The sequence below is a fragment of the Pundamilia nyererei genome, unplaced genomic scaffold (assembly GCF_000239375.1).
Source record: "Pundamilia nyererei isolate P.nyererei 1_Seehausen unplaced genomic scaffold, PunNye1.0 scaffold00006, whole genome shotgun sequence".
NCBI classification, from domain to species: domain Eukaryota; kingdom Metazoa; phylum Chordata; class Actinopteri; order Cichliformes; family Cichlidae; genus Pundamilia; species Pundamilia nyererei.
The window spans coordinates 3,645,088-3,663,040 of NW_005187407.1; the positions used below are offsets into that span (position 1 = coordinate 3,645,088).

The following is a 17,953-nucleotide window of genomic DNA, read 5'->3' on the forward strand; positions in this document are numbered from 1 at the left end:
AAATAAGCAAAACTTAAAAGAAATTGTTCACGAATAAATAAACAAGATGTGTAAAATACCACATTCTGCATTCTTCTGGTTTCATGTAAAATTATTTCCTGTATCAGTCGTATTTGGGTTACCCTTTTGTACTTATCTTCGCTTTTGTTTTTTTCCCCCTGCTTTTATTGGTAAAACCATGTTTAATCTCACAGCACTATAGGGATATTTAATTACCTAAGGCCACGTCTGTAGCAATGCAGACTTAACGCAGAGCTCTCATGGTTTCAGTGGGTAAGTGCCCCAGAGGCTTTAAATGAAGAATCTTTTTTATTTATTTATTTTATTCGGGCAACAAATGAGGTCACTAATCACAGAAAGGAATCCAGCAATTATTTATATACTACTTACACATATACTCTTATTATACTTTTTCCTGTAAAACTGGAGGGTTTGTCATCATCCATTTTCCTCACCGACCGTTTGAGACAAATACAATCATTTTCCAATCGTATGTTCATAATAGCTTGTGTGTCCCTTTTTAAAGTCGTGCAAAAGATTTTGCAGTGCATCCCGAAGGATATTCAGTCAATTTCACTAACCAGAAACTAAATGCTGTCATCTGTGCCTTTTCAATCATTCAGGAACCTGCAGGGATTTGATGCACTCCTAAAAAAACAAAAAACAAACATCTCTTACAATTTCTGATGGGAGCATAGGGACACATTGCCAGCTGGCTGGTTATTTCAAGGTCTAATTTTTCTTTTAATTCATCTTGAGCGGACAATCACGCATCATGACAGTACTTCAGATGAGCTTCCATCATGTACCTGGGTGCTGGCCAAGCACTGAAGGGAACACTGTGTTTTCCCTGCACTTCGAGCTCCGCAGACTCTGTCCTTTTTTTTTTTTTTTCCCCCCCCATCTCGCTCTCCCACCCTCAGCTCTCTTAAACAAAACAGGTGATGCTAATGCTGGTGTTGAGCTGTTGACAGGGACAACAGGGGTACAACCTGTCCCCACGCATCCCTGATGAGCCGGCTGATGAATGGCATATCATTGCTAATGCTCCTACAGTGGCGTTGTCTGGGAAATGAGACAAAGGCGTACGCTTTGCACGCGTCTGCTCCATGTCCTCCTTCATTTGGACACAAGTTTTTCTCGCAGTGTGGGCAGACTCCAAAGAAGAGCCGAAGTCTTTTTATAGAAATCGTCCACCTTCCTGTGTCCTTTCTCGAGCTTCATTTTTTCTGGAAGATAAATCGAGTTTATGCACATCCTCTAAGAGGGCTGGCATGTTTTATTTTTTTTCCTGGCCATAATCATCAACCTTGTAGATGAAGGGATATCAAGGCAGTCTGGCACATGCTCTCTGTGCCGGGAAACCTTTTAGCTCTTAGGCAGAACGATCTGCTTCTGGGAGGGAAAGTAAATCGAGCGACGAAGGATCAGTCAGCTGTGAATTAGAAATGCTGCTTTCACCATTAAGAAAGTGCTCGTCAGTGGACTTTTTCACGCCTCCTTATTCTATCTCCACATTAGTTATGAGTCAGCCATGTTTATTTCACATATTTTAGAAATGTAAGTATTTATCTCTGCAGCTTTTACATCAGTATGATGCACAAGTGCCATTTTATATCTGTTTCCTTTTTTTGGTTCTGCCCTGAGCCCTCGCAGCGCTCTGAGTCACATGGACTTCGTAAAATGAAAGCAGCAGCGCTGGTTCATGTCACTTTACCCATGTTCCTCTTTCTTTTCCACTGGTCAGAGACACCTGATTTTTCTGAACCTAAAAATAGACCCCTTTGGACCCTAACTCAGCGTCTCACGCTTACTTTTTTGCTCTCACTGTACAGGCTTTTTTCTTTTCGGGCGGTCTCTCTGTATTGCCCGTTCTTACGTGGCAGACAAAGTGCCACGTCTTCCTTCTTTCAGAGTTGTGTGCCTGTGTGAGAGAGAAAGGGAGAAGTTAGAGACTTTTATTGTATATCTGTTACTGTAGTGAGAATTTGTGGGGTTTTTATAGCCCTTGCTCTGATAAGAAAATCCCATAACCAGGCTTTCCACAAGGCTGGAAAGCTGACCTCACAACCCGCTGCAGTATTAGCCACAGACACTTACCAAGAGCATCTTTGAAAATGGCCTTTTATGGTCAGTAGAAGAAGCTGCTTCACTCTTTGGTGAGTGGGTAGAGCACTTTTTGGAAGGCTGCGTTATTTGTGCTACATAAAGGGGTTTAAGGTATTTCACCAAAGGGCAGCCTGTAACCTTGGGCTTTTTTTATGAGCAGCTTTCTTATCATTGACCTTTTAAATGTGCTTTATGCACAGTAACCTTGAAATGAGCAGTGACGCACACTGAAGGTGATGATTCAGTGATTTGAGTTGTAACCCAGAAAGTACAAGGTTGGCACACAGACCAAAGCACCGACTGAGACTGGTGTCGATAATTGAGTTGACATCAGATTTGTCCTCCCTTTTTTGTGAATTGCTTGGACTTTATGCACTTGGCCAAATAAGACTTTAGTTTGATATGAGGGGCTTGTGAGGGATTAAACTGTCATAACATTCAAAACCAGTCTGTTTTAGTAGGTACACCATTTCAACTTTGCACACTTTTAGTTTCTGTGTCCTCGATTCACAGAGATGTTTTCGGATCCACTTTCCTCTAAGCTAGTGTGTGAAGCTGGCACAGAGAGTTTGTTTTTCTTTCCACTTTCTTGTAACTGACTGCTGTTTTTGAAAGAGGATCTGTCAGTGGTTTACTTGGTTAATTTTAAACTTCACAAAGAGAACTAGCATTAAACTGACAGGGCATAGGCCACCTTTCAACGCTTGATGTGCTGCAGGAAGTAACATGCGTGTCTATTTAATTTTTTTTATTAATTTTAAGCATAGTACAGTAGACGCAGAAGGAAACTAGTCTTGAACCAGCATGTAAGGATTTTCAAGTCTCATCGTGAATTTTCTTGGCTATTTGATGTTTTGTTTTTCTGTTTTTGTTTTTTTGGGCCACATTTAAATCCTGCATGCTGACACAGTTGCAGATATTTCGGGTTGCTGTATGAATCGATGAGGCTTCTATAGCAGATTGCCGTGGAAATGAGCTGCGGCAGGAGGGAAAAGAGACCGACAAAAGTGAAAGTGGAGACAGGGGAAACGGGAGAAACCAGTATCAGCCCCGGCAGCGTCTGGTCTCTACTTTCCCCCGTCACTCTGACTTCATCTTGGCAACCAATAAGGAAAGGCCCCTCTGTGTCTCCATGGTAACCCCCTGTTCAAGCAATGATGGAGAGGATAAAGGGGCAGGAAAGAAAATACATTTTGGCCTAAGGCAAAACATTTTTCTTCTCAAGTTTTGTTGAGTGTAATGCATTTTCTTTCTCTTCTGTGACATTGTCATTCAAAAAACAGAATGTTGCATTTTTTTTTTCTTTTTAAATGTGAGAGACTAAAAATAGACCCCAGGCAAGGCACAATGATTTCTGTTTACACTTGCCTTTAAGCTTTATCTGCTTCTATACTTTTGCAGTGACCACGACCTTTGTCTATCACAACTGATAAATATTTTACTCGTAGCCCTGCTGCTTCTGCAGTTTGCAGATGTTTCAGCGTCTTTTTAAACGCTTCATATCAAGCGCTCACTTTCCTCTCTGCAGGTTGCGATACACACGCATGTGCCCACAGTCTTTTATAGAGTTATAGTGTAGGTGTTAGCGCAGTAATGAATCTCAGCCACAGTGCTGTCGTATGCCACATAACCAAAGCTGCTTCTCACTGTTGTGAGAGACAGAGAGTGGCAGTGATAATGGAAATTCATTTGTTGTTATCCGTCCAAGCCTTTGTGGCACTGGTAAGCATGCACTCTGCAATAGTCTCCACATTAGCAAGAAGGCCTTAATTTGAATCAGCGTCTTGTTGCTGCCAAACACTCGAAGAGTGACTGATGAGAATGTTTTGGAGAGATTGTCTAAATGCACCAAAGCATTTCCTTTCCTTTTGGTCTGCTGGGCTACATGAATTAGTTAATGGAATGGGCAAAATGCGAGCGTAGCGACACTTTCCTTTTCTGTATCTGCTGAGTTATATAACACGCTCTCTCTACGCAGCTCATTTAGGCTCACTGAGCACTTTCAGAGAATGACAGCAAGGGAAGATCCTCGTTTAACCTTGGCACGTAACTGATTAATCCAAGTGCAATTTTCATATAAGGTCATCTAATTTTGGAGTTCTGAGTGAAGCGTGGGGTTGGTTAGAGATGGTGTTGGTATGCAACGGGCCCATTTTGGACCACTGTGGCGTTGACGAGCACCACTGAGGCATAAGAAAACAATGGCTCCAATTATTAAAGGGGCTTAAAGTTCTCAGCGGTCACTAAGCACCCGATTTATTTATTTTTGAATTTTAATTACATGATGCCGGTGTCAAATGTAAAACCTATATTCCAGTGGTTCCTGCACTCTGTTAAATTAGATGACCTGCTTTAGATTAAAATCATGTTCACCTCGAGATCTTGCAAAAATGGCAGATATCTTTGCAACAGGTGTGGCTTTCTTCTAATATCTAATTCTTCTGTATGTTGCACAAGGAGAGCTTTTCACATCAAATGAGCAGTTATGACACTCTTTAAATGTATATTGTTTTTTTTTTTGTTTGTTTGTTTTTAGATATCTTCCAAGTGGGTATACACACTAAAACTAAAACTCACAGTTAATAGAAGATTATTCATTTGTTTGTTCGTGTTAACAAATCCCTTTCTCTGTGGTAATCAAACTGCAGTTTCACGACACCATGTTCAGCTGTGCCTGAGCTCGATTTCTTTTTGCTCTCGTTCATTCCCTCCCTGTGCAGGCTCATTTTTAGAAGCAGATCATACTTGCAGGGCTACTGTAGGAGGTAGAGGACGAGAAGGAGGAGGAGGAACACAATGCAGGAGATGCTCACAGGGTGTCAAGTATTTTTAGCTTTCCCCTTGTGCTGTGATGATGAGTAAAGAACAAGGGCAGGTTGTGCTTCCCACCTTCATAGTTTGTGGAAGATTGTGGACCTGAGGGATGGGAAAGGGTGATGGATATGTTTCAGAATGCATACGGCGCTCATTGTATTTACTGTATAAGAACAAGATGACTCACCATTATTTGGCCCCTTTATTTTTACAAGATTATACTGGTTTTTTTTTTTTTTTCAGCTTATAACACGGCTTCCAAAGGTGATTACTCACACATTGGTTTGTTTTTCCATATGAAACTGATTCTCTCATCTTAAGTCAGCATCAGACTTGTTTTAAACTGAGGCTAACTAAAGAACCATCATAATGCTCTTGCTTTGCTTTTGTTTGAGCTGTGCATTGTGTGGTGTCACATATTTAAAAAAAAAAAAAAAAAAAAAAGCTTTTTCATTAAAGAGAGAGGCTCAATGTTTGCTCACTCCTCCAGTGCTGTATTGAAATCAAGCAAGGTAAAACACGGCCTTTGGCCAGTCCCAGTCGTGTGTGTGTGTGTGTGTGTGTGCGTGTGTGTGTGTGTGTGCGTGTGTGTGCGTGTGTGTGCGTGTGCGTGCGTGCGCGTGCGTGCGTGCGTGTTTTATTAAATTTCTTTATTGGTGCCTAAAGGGGGTGGGTTTTGTTGGGTGTATTGTCACAAAAATACTGTTTATCTGATAAATACTCTTCATTCTTTGCCCTCATTAGACCCTTCACCTTATAATCTCAGTATGTTTGAGACTGAAGTTAGAGTTCGAAATAAGCCCAAAGGCTTCTTTAGGCTCGTAGATGGATGGTAAACTCCCTCATTTGTGTGCGTTTACGGCCCAGCACGAATACATTTGTCTTAAGCCTCTTGACATTTTAACTGGATTGGTCGGTAAGCCCATCAACTCAATCAAGGATTCTTATCACAAGCTGAGGCAGTTGCCATAACCGAGGTTGCCTCTGTGATACGAGAGCAAAAGTGTGAAACCGATCTGCTGTATTTCAGGCAAGCCGGGAGGCTAATATGTTCCACTTGTATTTTAACGGTCACGTGAGCCACCGATCCCTGGAATTTACCGCCTTCTCTGGTGCGCAGCCTCAGCACTGTGCTCTATAAAACACTGCTAAATTTAAAGGAGCGCCACCATTGCAGCCTTTGGGAAAAGCCTCCAGTGAGTCACCACTGCCCTCTCGGTATTGCTCCGTGTTTGACAGCAAGGCCCAGCTGCTGCTCTCTGTCCTGGGGATCTGTCTGTTTACTGTGCATATATCATGTCTTTGGACAGATTAAGTCATGCCACTTTCCATTATGAGAGTGAAGGACAGTGTGGAGTGGCAAGGAAAGCCAAGAGTGAAAGGCACATTTCATGTTTATGTCAAAGCAATCGACCCGAAGGATATGCTGGTCTGTGTTCTGTGGAGTAAGCAGGTTTCATCTGTTTATGTCACTTATCAGTGGATAGACGTGACCAGATGTGCAGCGCTCTCCACACTTGTTTATTGAGAAAGGCTTTTGTAGTCAGACAGATGTAGCCATGATTAAAGGCGTCACCCTTATGGCTCCTCTTGTATTATTCATCATGTTACCTGGAACGTTTCTGTATTGACGCTGATTTTTAGTGTCTAATTCACCTTTTGAAAAAGGAAAAAATGAATCACTTGGTACAATAACACTCCTGCCTGGAGGATTGCATTTAAAAAAAATAAATAAAAAAAATTTAATACCTTCGATGGCTCATCACACTTTGTGATGTAGCATTGTGCACCTCAGGGTGTATGCCGGCCGCACAGGATCACGAAACGGTAGCAGGAAGAGGTACAAAAGGCAATCCCACTCAAAGTGTCTTGTAGCTATCGCTGTCTTCAGCTTTGTCGAAACAGGAGCAGGAACATTGGGGGCTGCTTTGTGATGAGCGCTGTGCATGGGCTTGTGCTGCTGTTGCGTCACTGCCTAGAGGGGGGCAGAGACAGTATTTTTAGAAGGGAATGAGCATATTCTCTGCACAAACAACGTCAAGCGCTCTGCTTGCGTATGCTTGGATTATTGTGACCAGGCTATTTTTAAGCTCTGTGTGTGAGAGTGCTTTTTTTCTGGGTCAAGCATGGTGCCAGTACTCTCTCGAGTCTGCTGGTGAATCGTACATTACCGGTCCTGTGCTGTGCACTGCATCTGCATCAGTCAAAAATGAAAGTTGGAGAATCACAGGTTTAAACCAGCAGGAGGAAAGGCTTTCCTTTTTATTTATTTATTTATTTATTTATTTATTTATTTATTTATTTATTTAAATTAGCTAATTCAGGAGGCCTTATAATGTGTAGTCAATACAACCGTAGACACAATACATAAATATACAATACAAGATGTATGCTGTCAAATGTGTATAAAGTTTGGGTGTGTCCATGTGAGATTGTTGCTTCACTGAGTTTACACAACTGCAGCCGGACAAGAGGAGACAGATGCTGGAAAGTGGTGCATAAGCTTTCCACTGAAACCAAACGTTTTACTGAAGAAGAAGGAAAAACATATTTTAAGCTGGAACCGCAGATTATAGAGGGTGGAAATAACTTCCTAGTCTCTGCCCAACAAGGCATAAATATGACTCACATTTGCTGGTATATAAAATCAGACTTAAGCCAAATACGAGTACTTACTTTCATTATGTGCACAAAACAGAATTTAGCTTGTATGTTACTTTTTTTTTTTTTTTTTTTAAAGACTGAATTTAATTGAGTAATCAAGATGGTGGGGAATGGTTGCTTTGTGCAATGCTCACCAGTAGCAATACTGCTGTAATCCTGCAGAATAGTGACATAACTAACCTGCATCAGTATTGCTGCTAATCCCTGCAGAGCATCATCACAACAGCTTCTGAACACATGCTGTCGGACAGAGCTCCGCTTTGGGTGGACAGGGTCCCTCTGTTGAGCTGCCTACTGGTTTTTCTTGCTTTCTGTTTGTTTGCTGTGTCCTTGTTGTGGTATTTGCATACCTGCTGTCACTTCCGTGTGTGTGTAGGCTGGCCGTTGGGGGCTGAACTTTGATTCATAAAGCAATAGTAGACAGCAGACAGTAAAAGAAGTAGTCTTATCATTGTCAAACGAATGACCTCCAAATCAGTACAGTTAATACATCCATAATCTGTGGTCAAGAGAAAATACTCAGACTCATTTCTTGCATCAATAAATGCATCTGCATTAACAGTGTTGCCAGATTTTTAAATCATGCTTGGAGTAAATGTTACTTTGAGGCTGTTAGTGCAAAGTGCTTATCCTTATTGATTAACTTCTAAAGACTCCTTGGGCTCCAGAGCTGCAGGCTTTCCTCTGGGCCTCTCCATGTAGCCTAGTTTTATTCTAGCATCCCCCCCAAGAGTGCAGTTATTTTCAGCAAAATGTGGTGTTCTGCTCTGATTTTGTCAATGCTTTGTTCTTCACTGTAAAGAAATCACAAAAAAATGTATAGAAGCAGAACACTTCCTAATATTTTAGTAAACAGCTGCTGTTCCAGATGTGAAGTCGGTCAGGCTGCGTCTTCTTTCCAGCCTCGGTAAAGTCTATAGATAAAAGCTTTTCTTTAGCGGCATTCAAACATTCAATCATTGGAGGGAATGGGTCTGTTGGTTCAACCAAACCTGGCCTTTGTTTGTTGGATAAGTGACGCAGGGGGGATATTGATGTGATTAGAGTGATTACACAGAATGGACGCATTCCTGAGCAAGGTCCAATAGCTTCCATAGTTCAGAAATTGGTAAATATTAAGGTTATGCAAGACTGTGTGGTCACATTTGGCTAAATAGCTAAATCAGCAGCGTCAGGATGGTGTTGTGCACTATAGTCTCCTCGGCAGCATAACTAAGATCCTGCCTAATGTGCTTTCACCTGACCTATCTGAAAACAGGCTGAACTTTATCTTAAATTTCAGTTAAACTCAGTTTTATTTATATCATTACACTCGCTTAAGGTTCTTTATATGGCACGGTGAAGACCCCAACTATCCAGTGACCCCCAATGAGCAAACACTTGGGGACAGTGGGAAGGAAGAACTAACTTTTAACAGGAAGAATTCTCTGGCAGAATCAAACTGGTTGGGGGCAAGGGGTGAAAGACAGGATAAAAGATGCACTGTGGAAGAGAGCCAGAGATTAATAGTAACTAATGATTAAATGCAGACTGGTGTATGAAGGGAGAAGAAGATGCACTCGTGAGAAACCCTGAGCAGCCTATGCCTATTGCAGAGTAACTAAGAGAGGATTCAGGGTCAACTGACTCAAATAAGTGCTTTATCAAAGTACACACCTTTAAATCTTTGCTGTTAAAATATCCAAGTTTGAGAATTTGAAAACATAACCTGGAAAGGAGATAATGCCTGTGACAGTTATTTAGCTAAACTTCCACTACAGTGCAGTATGGTGCTGCATAGGCGTGATCTTGTTTTGTACTTTTTTTAGCTTCGGAGAGCTGTTTTCTTGCCTTAACGGTCAAAGCAGACTTCTGCAACTCACGCCACCCACACGTTGTGTATGTATAGCCCACACCTACCCCTATTCTACCCAGTGGTTTGAAAACAATGCTTTGTGTATTTCTTATTTGTGAAACCTCGATCATGAACAGGGGGGCTCTTACACTGTTATATAATGCCTCCCACTCTACTGTAATCCCTCTTATGCTAACTTAGCACCCCATGTGACGGTGCTGGACCGCTGGAAGAAAAAGGGTGGCTGTCGGGACTGTCGGCAAGGCATGGGTGCTCTTCGTAGACTCTGGCCACACACCTACACACAAAAACACACACGCAGTAGCCTGTGTATAAGAAGGAGTATTTATCCTAGGAAGTGCTTTACTTGGATTTGCGATGCTGGATGGAGGCACAACACCGGTGCTTGTCTTCATTGCCAAGGCTTGGAGTAGATATCTACTACACGGAGCATATGTTCTGAATGACACTTTGGCTCTTTTCTTCATCTGCCTGTGAGCCACGAGAGGGGATCTTTGTCCTCCGATGTGTGTAGCAGAGTTAGACAGATTCAGAATTTAGTCTGTGTGCTGACAGGTTTTGCCCATTATTGATATTTTTTACTGCTGCTTTCTGATTTTTGAATGTTGGGATCTGGAATAATCATTAGGAATTTTAAGATGTTAACTTTATCCATATGTTTTGACTAACACACTCTACAAATGGGATGTTTTGCATTAATATGCAGCACCCATAACCCAGTTTTCTTTACGTTTTCTTTCACCTCCACAGGAGCCATCAATGTGGACTTCAGCTGGTGATTTGACAAGTCTCGTATAGGAGCATCCCGAGTCTCTTCTTCCCTCTCTCCCCCTCCCTTTCCCTCTATCCCTCCCTTCCCCGTTCCCTTGTCAATCTCCTCCCTGATCCCCCTATCCCCCTTCTCCAAGCTTCACCATGCTCATCAAGGAGTACCGCATCCCCATGCCCATGAGTGTGGAGGAGTACCGCATCGCCCAGCTTTATATGATACAGGTGAGGCAACACAACCATGGTTTCCAGCAAATCCTCACCCACACACACACACACACACGCACCTAACTAAAAATGAACAACCGCAGAAACGAGGGGACGAAAACGAGCAGTCAAAGAGGAGATAAAGTAACACAGGGAGTTCTTGAAGTGTGCAATCACAGCATACTCAATGATGAAAACGATTGGTCGTATGATGCGTGACGTTGGTGGAGCAACTAAACAAAGAGAGCCTGTGTGCTGATAGATTATCCAGTTTAAACTCTCTGAAGCTGGCTGTTTAAAGCTGTCATAGACCGCATGTTTCTGCACTCGATGAAACGCCATGTACACACACTGCTGCGACGGAGATGGACATACTGCTTTCATTTGTCAAAGCAGGCCCTTAGCTGGAGATGGAGGGTCTGTGTTAGAGCATTAGGGTTTACAGCGCCTGCAGAAAGGGCCCATTTAAATAGCTTTAGTTCTGCTGTGCAGCATTATATCCTCTTCATATGGCATGTGTACATGAAGGTAGATTTACTTAATCCAGCAGTACACAGAGGAGGTATTGATGCCAAGACTCAGGCTGTGGTAAAAATACAGTGTTATTTATAGTTCAGAGATGTGCATATTAGGCATTAGGTGCATTTGTTTGGATTTGAGCTGCACGGTTACGTAATGTGTGTTTTACGATCATTGCAGAGCAAGCTGAAGTTACAGACCTGTTTGATCAAGTTGAGGTTTTTTGAGTTTCGATGCATTTTGCCTCTTTGCTGATCTTGCATTGCGATGGTAATGTGAGTCTGGTTGCTTTTTGTTATCAGAAAATAAGATTCACAAAGAGTGCAGAGTAAATTCAAAGCAAAGTATCAAGAGAAATCGGCATCTTAAGAGTCAAACGTGGGAGCTTTATTTGTGACCTTCATCTCTCAGGGTTCAGCTTTGTTGGATAGGTTCAGCATTTATGACTTGGGTAAGGAAAGCCCAGGATGCTTTCATGATGTAGACCAGCTGTTAATCTTACAGCCAAATAAGGATGTTGACGGGGTTGTTTAAAATTAATATCCACCCACAGGTATAACAAGGCTACATAGAGATTAATTCAACTGTATTGACTCTGAAAGCCTCTCCTTGTTTTTGCCGTGTACTTTAAAAACAGCCTGTGTCACTAGCTGCATTACATCACTGCAAATAGAGAGAGCGAGTATTTGAGAGAGGATAAGAGAGAGAATTTGGTTGTTGCAACGGTCTCACCAGTTACCGGTTTTCTCTGCATAAGCTGAAATGAGTGTAGAAAGAGTGTGTACGTCTTCTAAAGAATTTCAGATTTATTTGTTTATTTTTTTCAGATGATAAAGATGTTTGCTTGCTTTTCTAAACGTCCTCCCGATGCTGTATCCAGCAGACAGGTTGTCTGCTTGAGTTGTAGATGTGTGGGAACATGACTCAGAGGACATGCCCCAAAGCAAGCAGACGTTTCAAGACGGCACATGTCGGGCTCTGCGGCACACTTCTTCCTCACCACATAATTCACCTTCATTGTATTCGTGAAGAGTTAATTAATCTTTAAAAAAAAAAAAAATAAAAAAAAAAAAAAAAAAATATTTTTTTAGTCTTGAACTGCTTGCCTTTCATATTTTCAGGACAAAGGCAGAACACGTGAGAAAGTCTACTAAAGAAATTCTTTGCGCGTGAACTCTTAAGTATGTAAACAAAATCCCAGGACGAAGAGTTCCAACATCGTATTGACCCATAGTTACCTTTCCCCCTGACCTAACCGCCTCTAAACAGACTCGGTGCGCTGAGGCTTCTGTCACTATGGCAACCATGACATCAGCAGCATGCCAGTGGTCAGGTTTTGTTCACGAGAAGGAGTGAATGAGGAAATGGAGGATAAAAAGAGAGGCAGTGAAGAAGGGATGGGAAGAAATTTGAGAGAGGGGGTGGAAGGAAAGGGAGCATGGCTACCCTCACTTCATTGCTTTATGTTACCAGGGCAACCGCAGCATGTAGCCCTGTCCGCCCGCCTGCAATCCATCCTCTGTGAAAGCCTCATAAACGAAGCCGGGGCCTTAGGACAGCCTAGTCATATCTCCACCTCACCAGGCTGCGCCCCACCCTATCTCTCCTTTCACGTTCTTTCCTTTGCCCCTTACGACACTTTCTTATATGATCGGTAATTGTCACATTCTTCTCACAATCGGGAGATTTACAGTAATAAGAAAATACAGAAAGTGTGAGATTTTAAATATGAGCAGTTCTCATTGAGCCTCATTCATCCACACAGGCCCTACGTGTTTTGAATAAGCAACTGTGGAGTTATCGTTCAAAAAGGAGCATCTCTAGCAGGAAACGCGCCTCGCGAGAGGAAAATGCCAGGATGTGACTCCTATCCTGTCATAGTAGTTGGGTCTAAACATGTATAGCAGGCCATCATGGTGTGAGTACTTCGCAAAAGTTTGATGGCTGTTTAAAGAAAGCAAAACTGTTTACATGAGAGACTCCCTGTAGAGGGCATCAAGGTACCTCCTTCTACACTTATTTTACTCCAAAGGTACACTTTACCTCTGTATGTGAATAAATAAAGTGTCCTGTATTTTGTAATATATAACGTTACATTGAGAGTTTCTTTATTTTTAAACTTGTTATCTGTTCCCGCTCTTCCCATTATGAGAGCAGCTACGCCCTGGCCAGTGTTTTATGATCTTTTTCTGGTGAACTGGAGAAAATTACCCAGCGCTACAAAGGGAAGAAGGAGGGACTCTGCCTTTGACAGGCAAACACGGGGATGTAGTGTTTGTAGGTTGGACTTTTCCTTTTAAAAAATGCTTAAAATTCATCATCAGTGGATATGTATTTTTGTTCTGTATTTTCGTAGTGAGCTTTTTATAATGCACTGTAATCTGGAGATTATCTGTTCACTTGCTGTGACTGAGTTTCTGCATCGCCTACTGGTTGAGTGTACGGCCGGTCTGACGTTGCTGTGGTGGTGTCTGTGCTGTGTCTTTGGAGCTGTGTCTGGGTTGTTGAGAGCTGGGCGGGTTGCTAATGAATGACCTGTCAAAGGTAATGAGGTCCAGTGTGCTGGATGCCTCATGGCTTCCTCTTCCCTGCTCCACTGATTCACTGGTTTGCTTCCATCACCTCGCTCTGCACAGCTGACTGGAGGAATCGGTCTCCCTATTATGCCATCGCTGCACTAAACACGCAGTTAAACAAAGGTTAAGCTGCATATACTAACACTGAACAACTGCTGATAAGAGGAAAAAAAACATGATACATCAGAAATCTGACTTTTTATGGTCCTCATGTCTGTCGTCAGCATTTGGACTATGTTCTGCTGTTTAATGTTTTCTCATTCACAAGTTTCACAATTACAAATTGTCCTCTAGCAATTCCCGACATTTGCGCCATTGACTTCACACAGCCGCAGCTGCAGGCTCCACCCGGCTTCTCCTCTTATGTGCATCTGCAATGTAAATACAGAAAAGGTGTGGCTCCACACGCTGATTCTTTTTTTCGGATCTTCCTGATATGCCGTTCAGAGCTGGAGGTGCTTCCAGGAAGCTATTAATTTTGTGTGTGTCGTTGCCATACCCAGACTGATGCCTCACTGTCTCTGCAAAAATCCCATTCATTTAGTTGTTTGTTCTCAAACATCAGTTCTAGATTTAGTGTGAAATTATTATTACTAAAAATTATTAGAATAAAAATGATCCTATGTTGTTTCATCTAACACCGCCACACTTTGTGCTTTTCTACTAATATGCAAATATGCATTTCTTCTTTCATTATTCCTCTTACAGAAGAAGAGCAGAGAAGAGAGCTGTGGTGAAGGCAGTGGGGTGGAGATCCTAGAAAACAAGCCGTATACAGATGGACCGGGCGGGATCGGCCAGTACACCCACAAGGTCTACCATATTGGCATGCACATTCCCAGCTGGTTCCGCTCTATCTTGCCCAAAGCGGCACTGAGGGTTGAAGAAGAGTCCTGGAACGCCTACCCTTACACCCGCACCAGGTGAGATTGGGTGATGTAAGGAGGCCACCTCGACACTTTTAATGCAGCATTGTGTCGAAACAGGAGGATTTTCTCCTTTTGGATACAATAAAGTAACATTAGCTTTAACCTTGACACCTCTTTAAAGCAGGGTAGTAGAAATACACAGACTATTTTAATAGTATAAATGCTTTGTGCATGTGACATAGCTGCTGCCGGTAGATCTATATTCATTTACAGACAAAAATCTAGCCCAGGTTCTGCAGAGGATAATATTTTCTGCCATAATTGTATTCAGTGATTAATTTGATGATTCCAAGTCCATGAACAAGTTGTCAGAATATTACGAGGCAGCCCATCAGATCGGCGCATGGCCAGCAGTGCTCCCAGACAGCCAGACGTTGACAGCCCCTCACTTTCAGAGCGTCAGTCCATTTGTCTGTGTGAGGTCTGACAAACAAAGATGTGAAGGTGCTGAAAAGAGATGTGCCCTTGACTGCACACTCGGGATATTGATAGACTCCAAGTGCTGTTGACACATCTATTCAACTAGTGACAGTTTTGCTGCAGATGCAGCAGATGGGTATGGCTTAAGTGTCTTTTATAATCAAAAGTAAGATGGGGTTGTCACTCGTAGTAAAATAGTTCTGCTCTTGAGTTATTAATATAAAATGAGTCCAAATGAAGGGAGACACAAAACTCACTGGTGCTTTGTTGGGACAGTTGTTTCATTTCTTTTTTTTTTTTTTTTTAAATTTCTTCTCCCTTAGATACACTTGTCCCTTTGTGGAGAAGTTCTCTATTGACATTGAGACATACTACAAGCCCGACACTGGCAACCAGGCAGATGTCTTCAACATGTCAGCAGCAGAGAAAAGACAGAGGACTATTGGTGAGACCATTTGACGTCTTCCCCGAACGTCTGTGTCAACATAAAACTCGGATAATAAAATAATGTGGCTAATTTCACTTTCAAATTGCACACATACAAAGCAAGCTCAGGCTGCGTGTTGGCATATGGCCGCATTAGAGAATCAATACAGCAAGTAATGATCTCCTCATTCAGAAGCTGAAGGCGTTTTGCTGTCTGTCCTCTTGCTACTAAGATATGCAGTGGATGAGGCCCACTTGTGGTAGCTTAATGTTACAGCATCTGTTATTTTTCTATGGTTATGAGTGTGCTTTCCCAGTGAAAACAACGCCCTGAAAGGAATGGCTCTTAGGGTACGCAGTGACTCAGTTCCACTATTGTAATTATTTAAATCACTTGTGTCTGTGTATCTTATAGTGTTAGCTGGAATTCCAGTTATAAAAAGAATTTGAAGCTGTAAAACACAAGCTCATACAAGTCGGAACTACTGCTCCACCCACTTGTGCACACACCGTAATGTAATAGTAAAGCCTCAACAACTTCCAAACACCTGAGTCCATAAATGCTTACCCTCTGAAAACGAATCGCCTTTTGCAGACCCAATTGACATAGTGACAGATCCCATCCCCGCTCATGAGTACAAATCAGAGGAAGACCCGAGGCTTTACAAGTCAGCCAAGACCCAGAGGGGTCCTCTGTGGGACGACTGGATAGAAGAGTACAACAATAACCCAGGCAAGACCCCCATCATGTGTGCCTACAAGCTCTGTAAGGTGGAGTTCCGCTACTGGGGCATGCAGTCAAAGATTGAACGCTTTATTCATGATGTTGGTGAGTTGAAGGTCCCAGATGTTCCTGCATTTAAAAAAAAAAAAAAAAAATAAAATTCATTTTACTAATACCCTATTTAGTTACAGTGTTAGCGAGGGTTTATTGTTCTGCAACTGTTTTTTCACTAGGTTTAAGAAAGGTGATGGTGCGTGCCCACCGGCAGGCCTGGTGCTGGCAGGATGAGTGGTATGGTCTGACCATAGAAGACATCAGGCAGCTGGAGCTGGAAACCCAGCTGGCCCTGGCCAGGAAGATGGCTCAGTTTAGCCAGGCGGAGGAGGCCACCGAGGCCAACGGAGGCACACCGTCTCCAGACAAAGACCAGGAGGTTAAAGAGGCAATCAGCTGTATCGAAGCTGAAGCAGTCGTTCCCAGCTCAGGAGGAGAAACTCTGCAGCCACGAGGTATACTTACCAAGCAGTGGTCCACCTCCTCCCGATCCTCCCGATCATCCAAGAGAGGAGGTGAGGAACATGCCATCTTCATGCATTTACCCTTATCACTGCTGTGTATGACTTTGTGAAGCTGGCACATTGATGTGATGTGTAAACGTCGTGATCCACCCCTCATTTCATTATTTTTGCTTCCAAAGAAGCAATTTTTTTTCCAGGCCTCCTGGAGAGGTTTTCTTTAATCATTGGCTGCTCTTTCTCTCATTTTCAGTCCAGTTCTTATCTCAACTATTTTCAGAAGTATGTATTTTTGTTTGTTGAACCACTTAACACTGATTTATGAGCCATTCAAGGGTAAAGGCAAACAACTCAAGGGATGAACCAATGTTGTGTCTACAGATAAGAACGAGTTTTGGATTCTATTTTCAGGCACTTCGTTACTGGCAACCTGTCACAAAAGCAGTTTCTTCCTCTTCATTTAGTCGAAAAATTGCAAAGATAACACAGTTTGACAGGCATAAAATTTTACACCCACAAGGTGTTTCCTGAATAGCTATTAGCTGAAAACTTGACATATCTCAACATGGTAAGTAATGTCCTTAAACAATCTGCGAAAGCTGGACAAGTTGAGGAAAAAAGAAGTGACACTACACCGAAAAAATAAAACTATCTTCAGGAGTTGAACAATATCTGAAAGTCGTGTTTTGTTTTGTTTTAAAAACATTGAAAAAAATCCAGCACAAACCAGTCACTATCAGTCCTTCCCAGAGCCCAGATTTCAACATTATTGAAGCAGTGTGGGATCATCTTGACAGAGAATGGAACAAAAATCAGCCAACATCCAAAGAAGAGCTTTGAATGTCCTGCAAGAATTCCTGAAGACTACTTATAGAAATGAAAAAGCTGCCTAAGAGAGTTCTTTCTTTCGAGCTCATTAGAATTGTAAAAACTCAGTTTTTGCCTTACATATGACATTTCCATGTGTGTTTGCACATGCATGGAAATCCTTGCATCCATTTTCCTAGCAAAATGTAAAGAAACGAGGGTGCTCAAGGCTTTTGCACGGTACTGAACTCTTTCTTGTGACAACTGTATTTACATCTCATCGTGCGTTAAAGTCTTATTTGTTAAGTCTTGCATGTGACTCATTTCTGCCTTTTATATATTTATGCATGCTAACATCAAAGTCCAAATATCCTGTAAGTGAACACAGCAAACTGTGATACTGCAGACTCGTCCACACTAGAAAGCTAGTATGTGAAGAATTCAGTCAGTAAGGTCAAGCTTCAAGCTGGTGCAAAGCTAAAGTAGGATTGTGTGATTCTGTGAGGTCTCATTTTTCATTTTGCACACCTGCGGTTGAATGAATTTGGGTTACAGCTGCACAGGAAGTGCAGTAATAGCGCTTCCTTTTTTTTTTTTTTTTTTTTTTTTTTTGGGGGTTC

General features: G+C 42.2%; 1 protein-coding gene across 9 annotated transcripts in view; it reads left to right on the top strand.

The window, feature by feature from the left end:
* The window catches only part of LOC102198833 (membrane-associated phosphatidylinositol transfer protein 2-like), a 40,755-nt gene that overhangs the window by 7,868 nt on the left and 14,934 nt on the right, over positions 1-17,953 (top strand). For 6 of the 9 annotated variants that reach the window (XM_005722116.2, XM_005722115.2, XM_005722121.2 and 3 more), the window contains exons 2-6: positions 10,193-10,435; positions 14,221-14,435; positions 15,185-15,306; positions 15,883-16,116; positions 16,245-16,580. In XM_005722116.2, coding sequence (XP_005722173.1) covers positions 10,358-10,435; positions 14,221-14,435; positions 15,185-15,306; positions 15,883-16,116; positions 16,245-16,580 — 985 coding nt within the window. In that variant the 5' untranslated portion in view covers positions 10,193-10,357. Of the gene's footprint in view, positions 1-9,674; positions 9,949-10,192; positions 10,436-14,220; positions 14,436-15,184; positions 15,307-15,882; positions 16,117-16,244; positions 16,581-17,953 lie in introns of those variants that run through there. The other 3 variants (XM_005722118.2, XM_005722117.2, XM_005722119.2) reach the window with 3 other exon arrangements.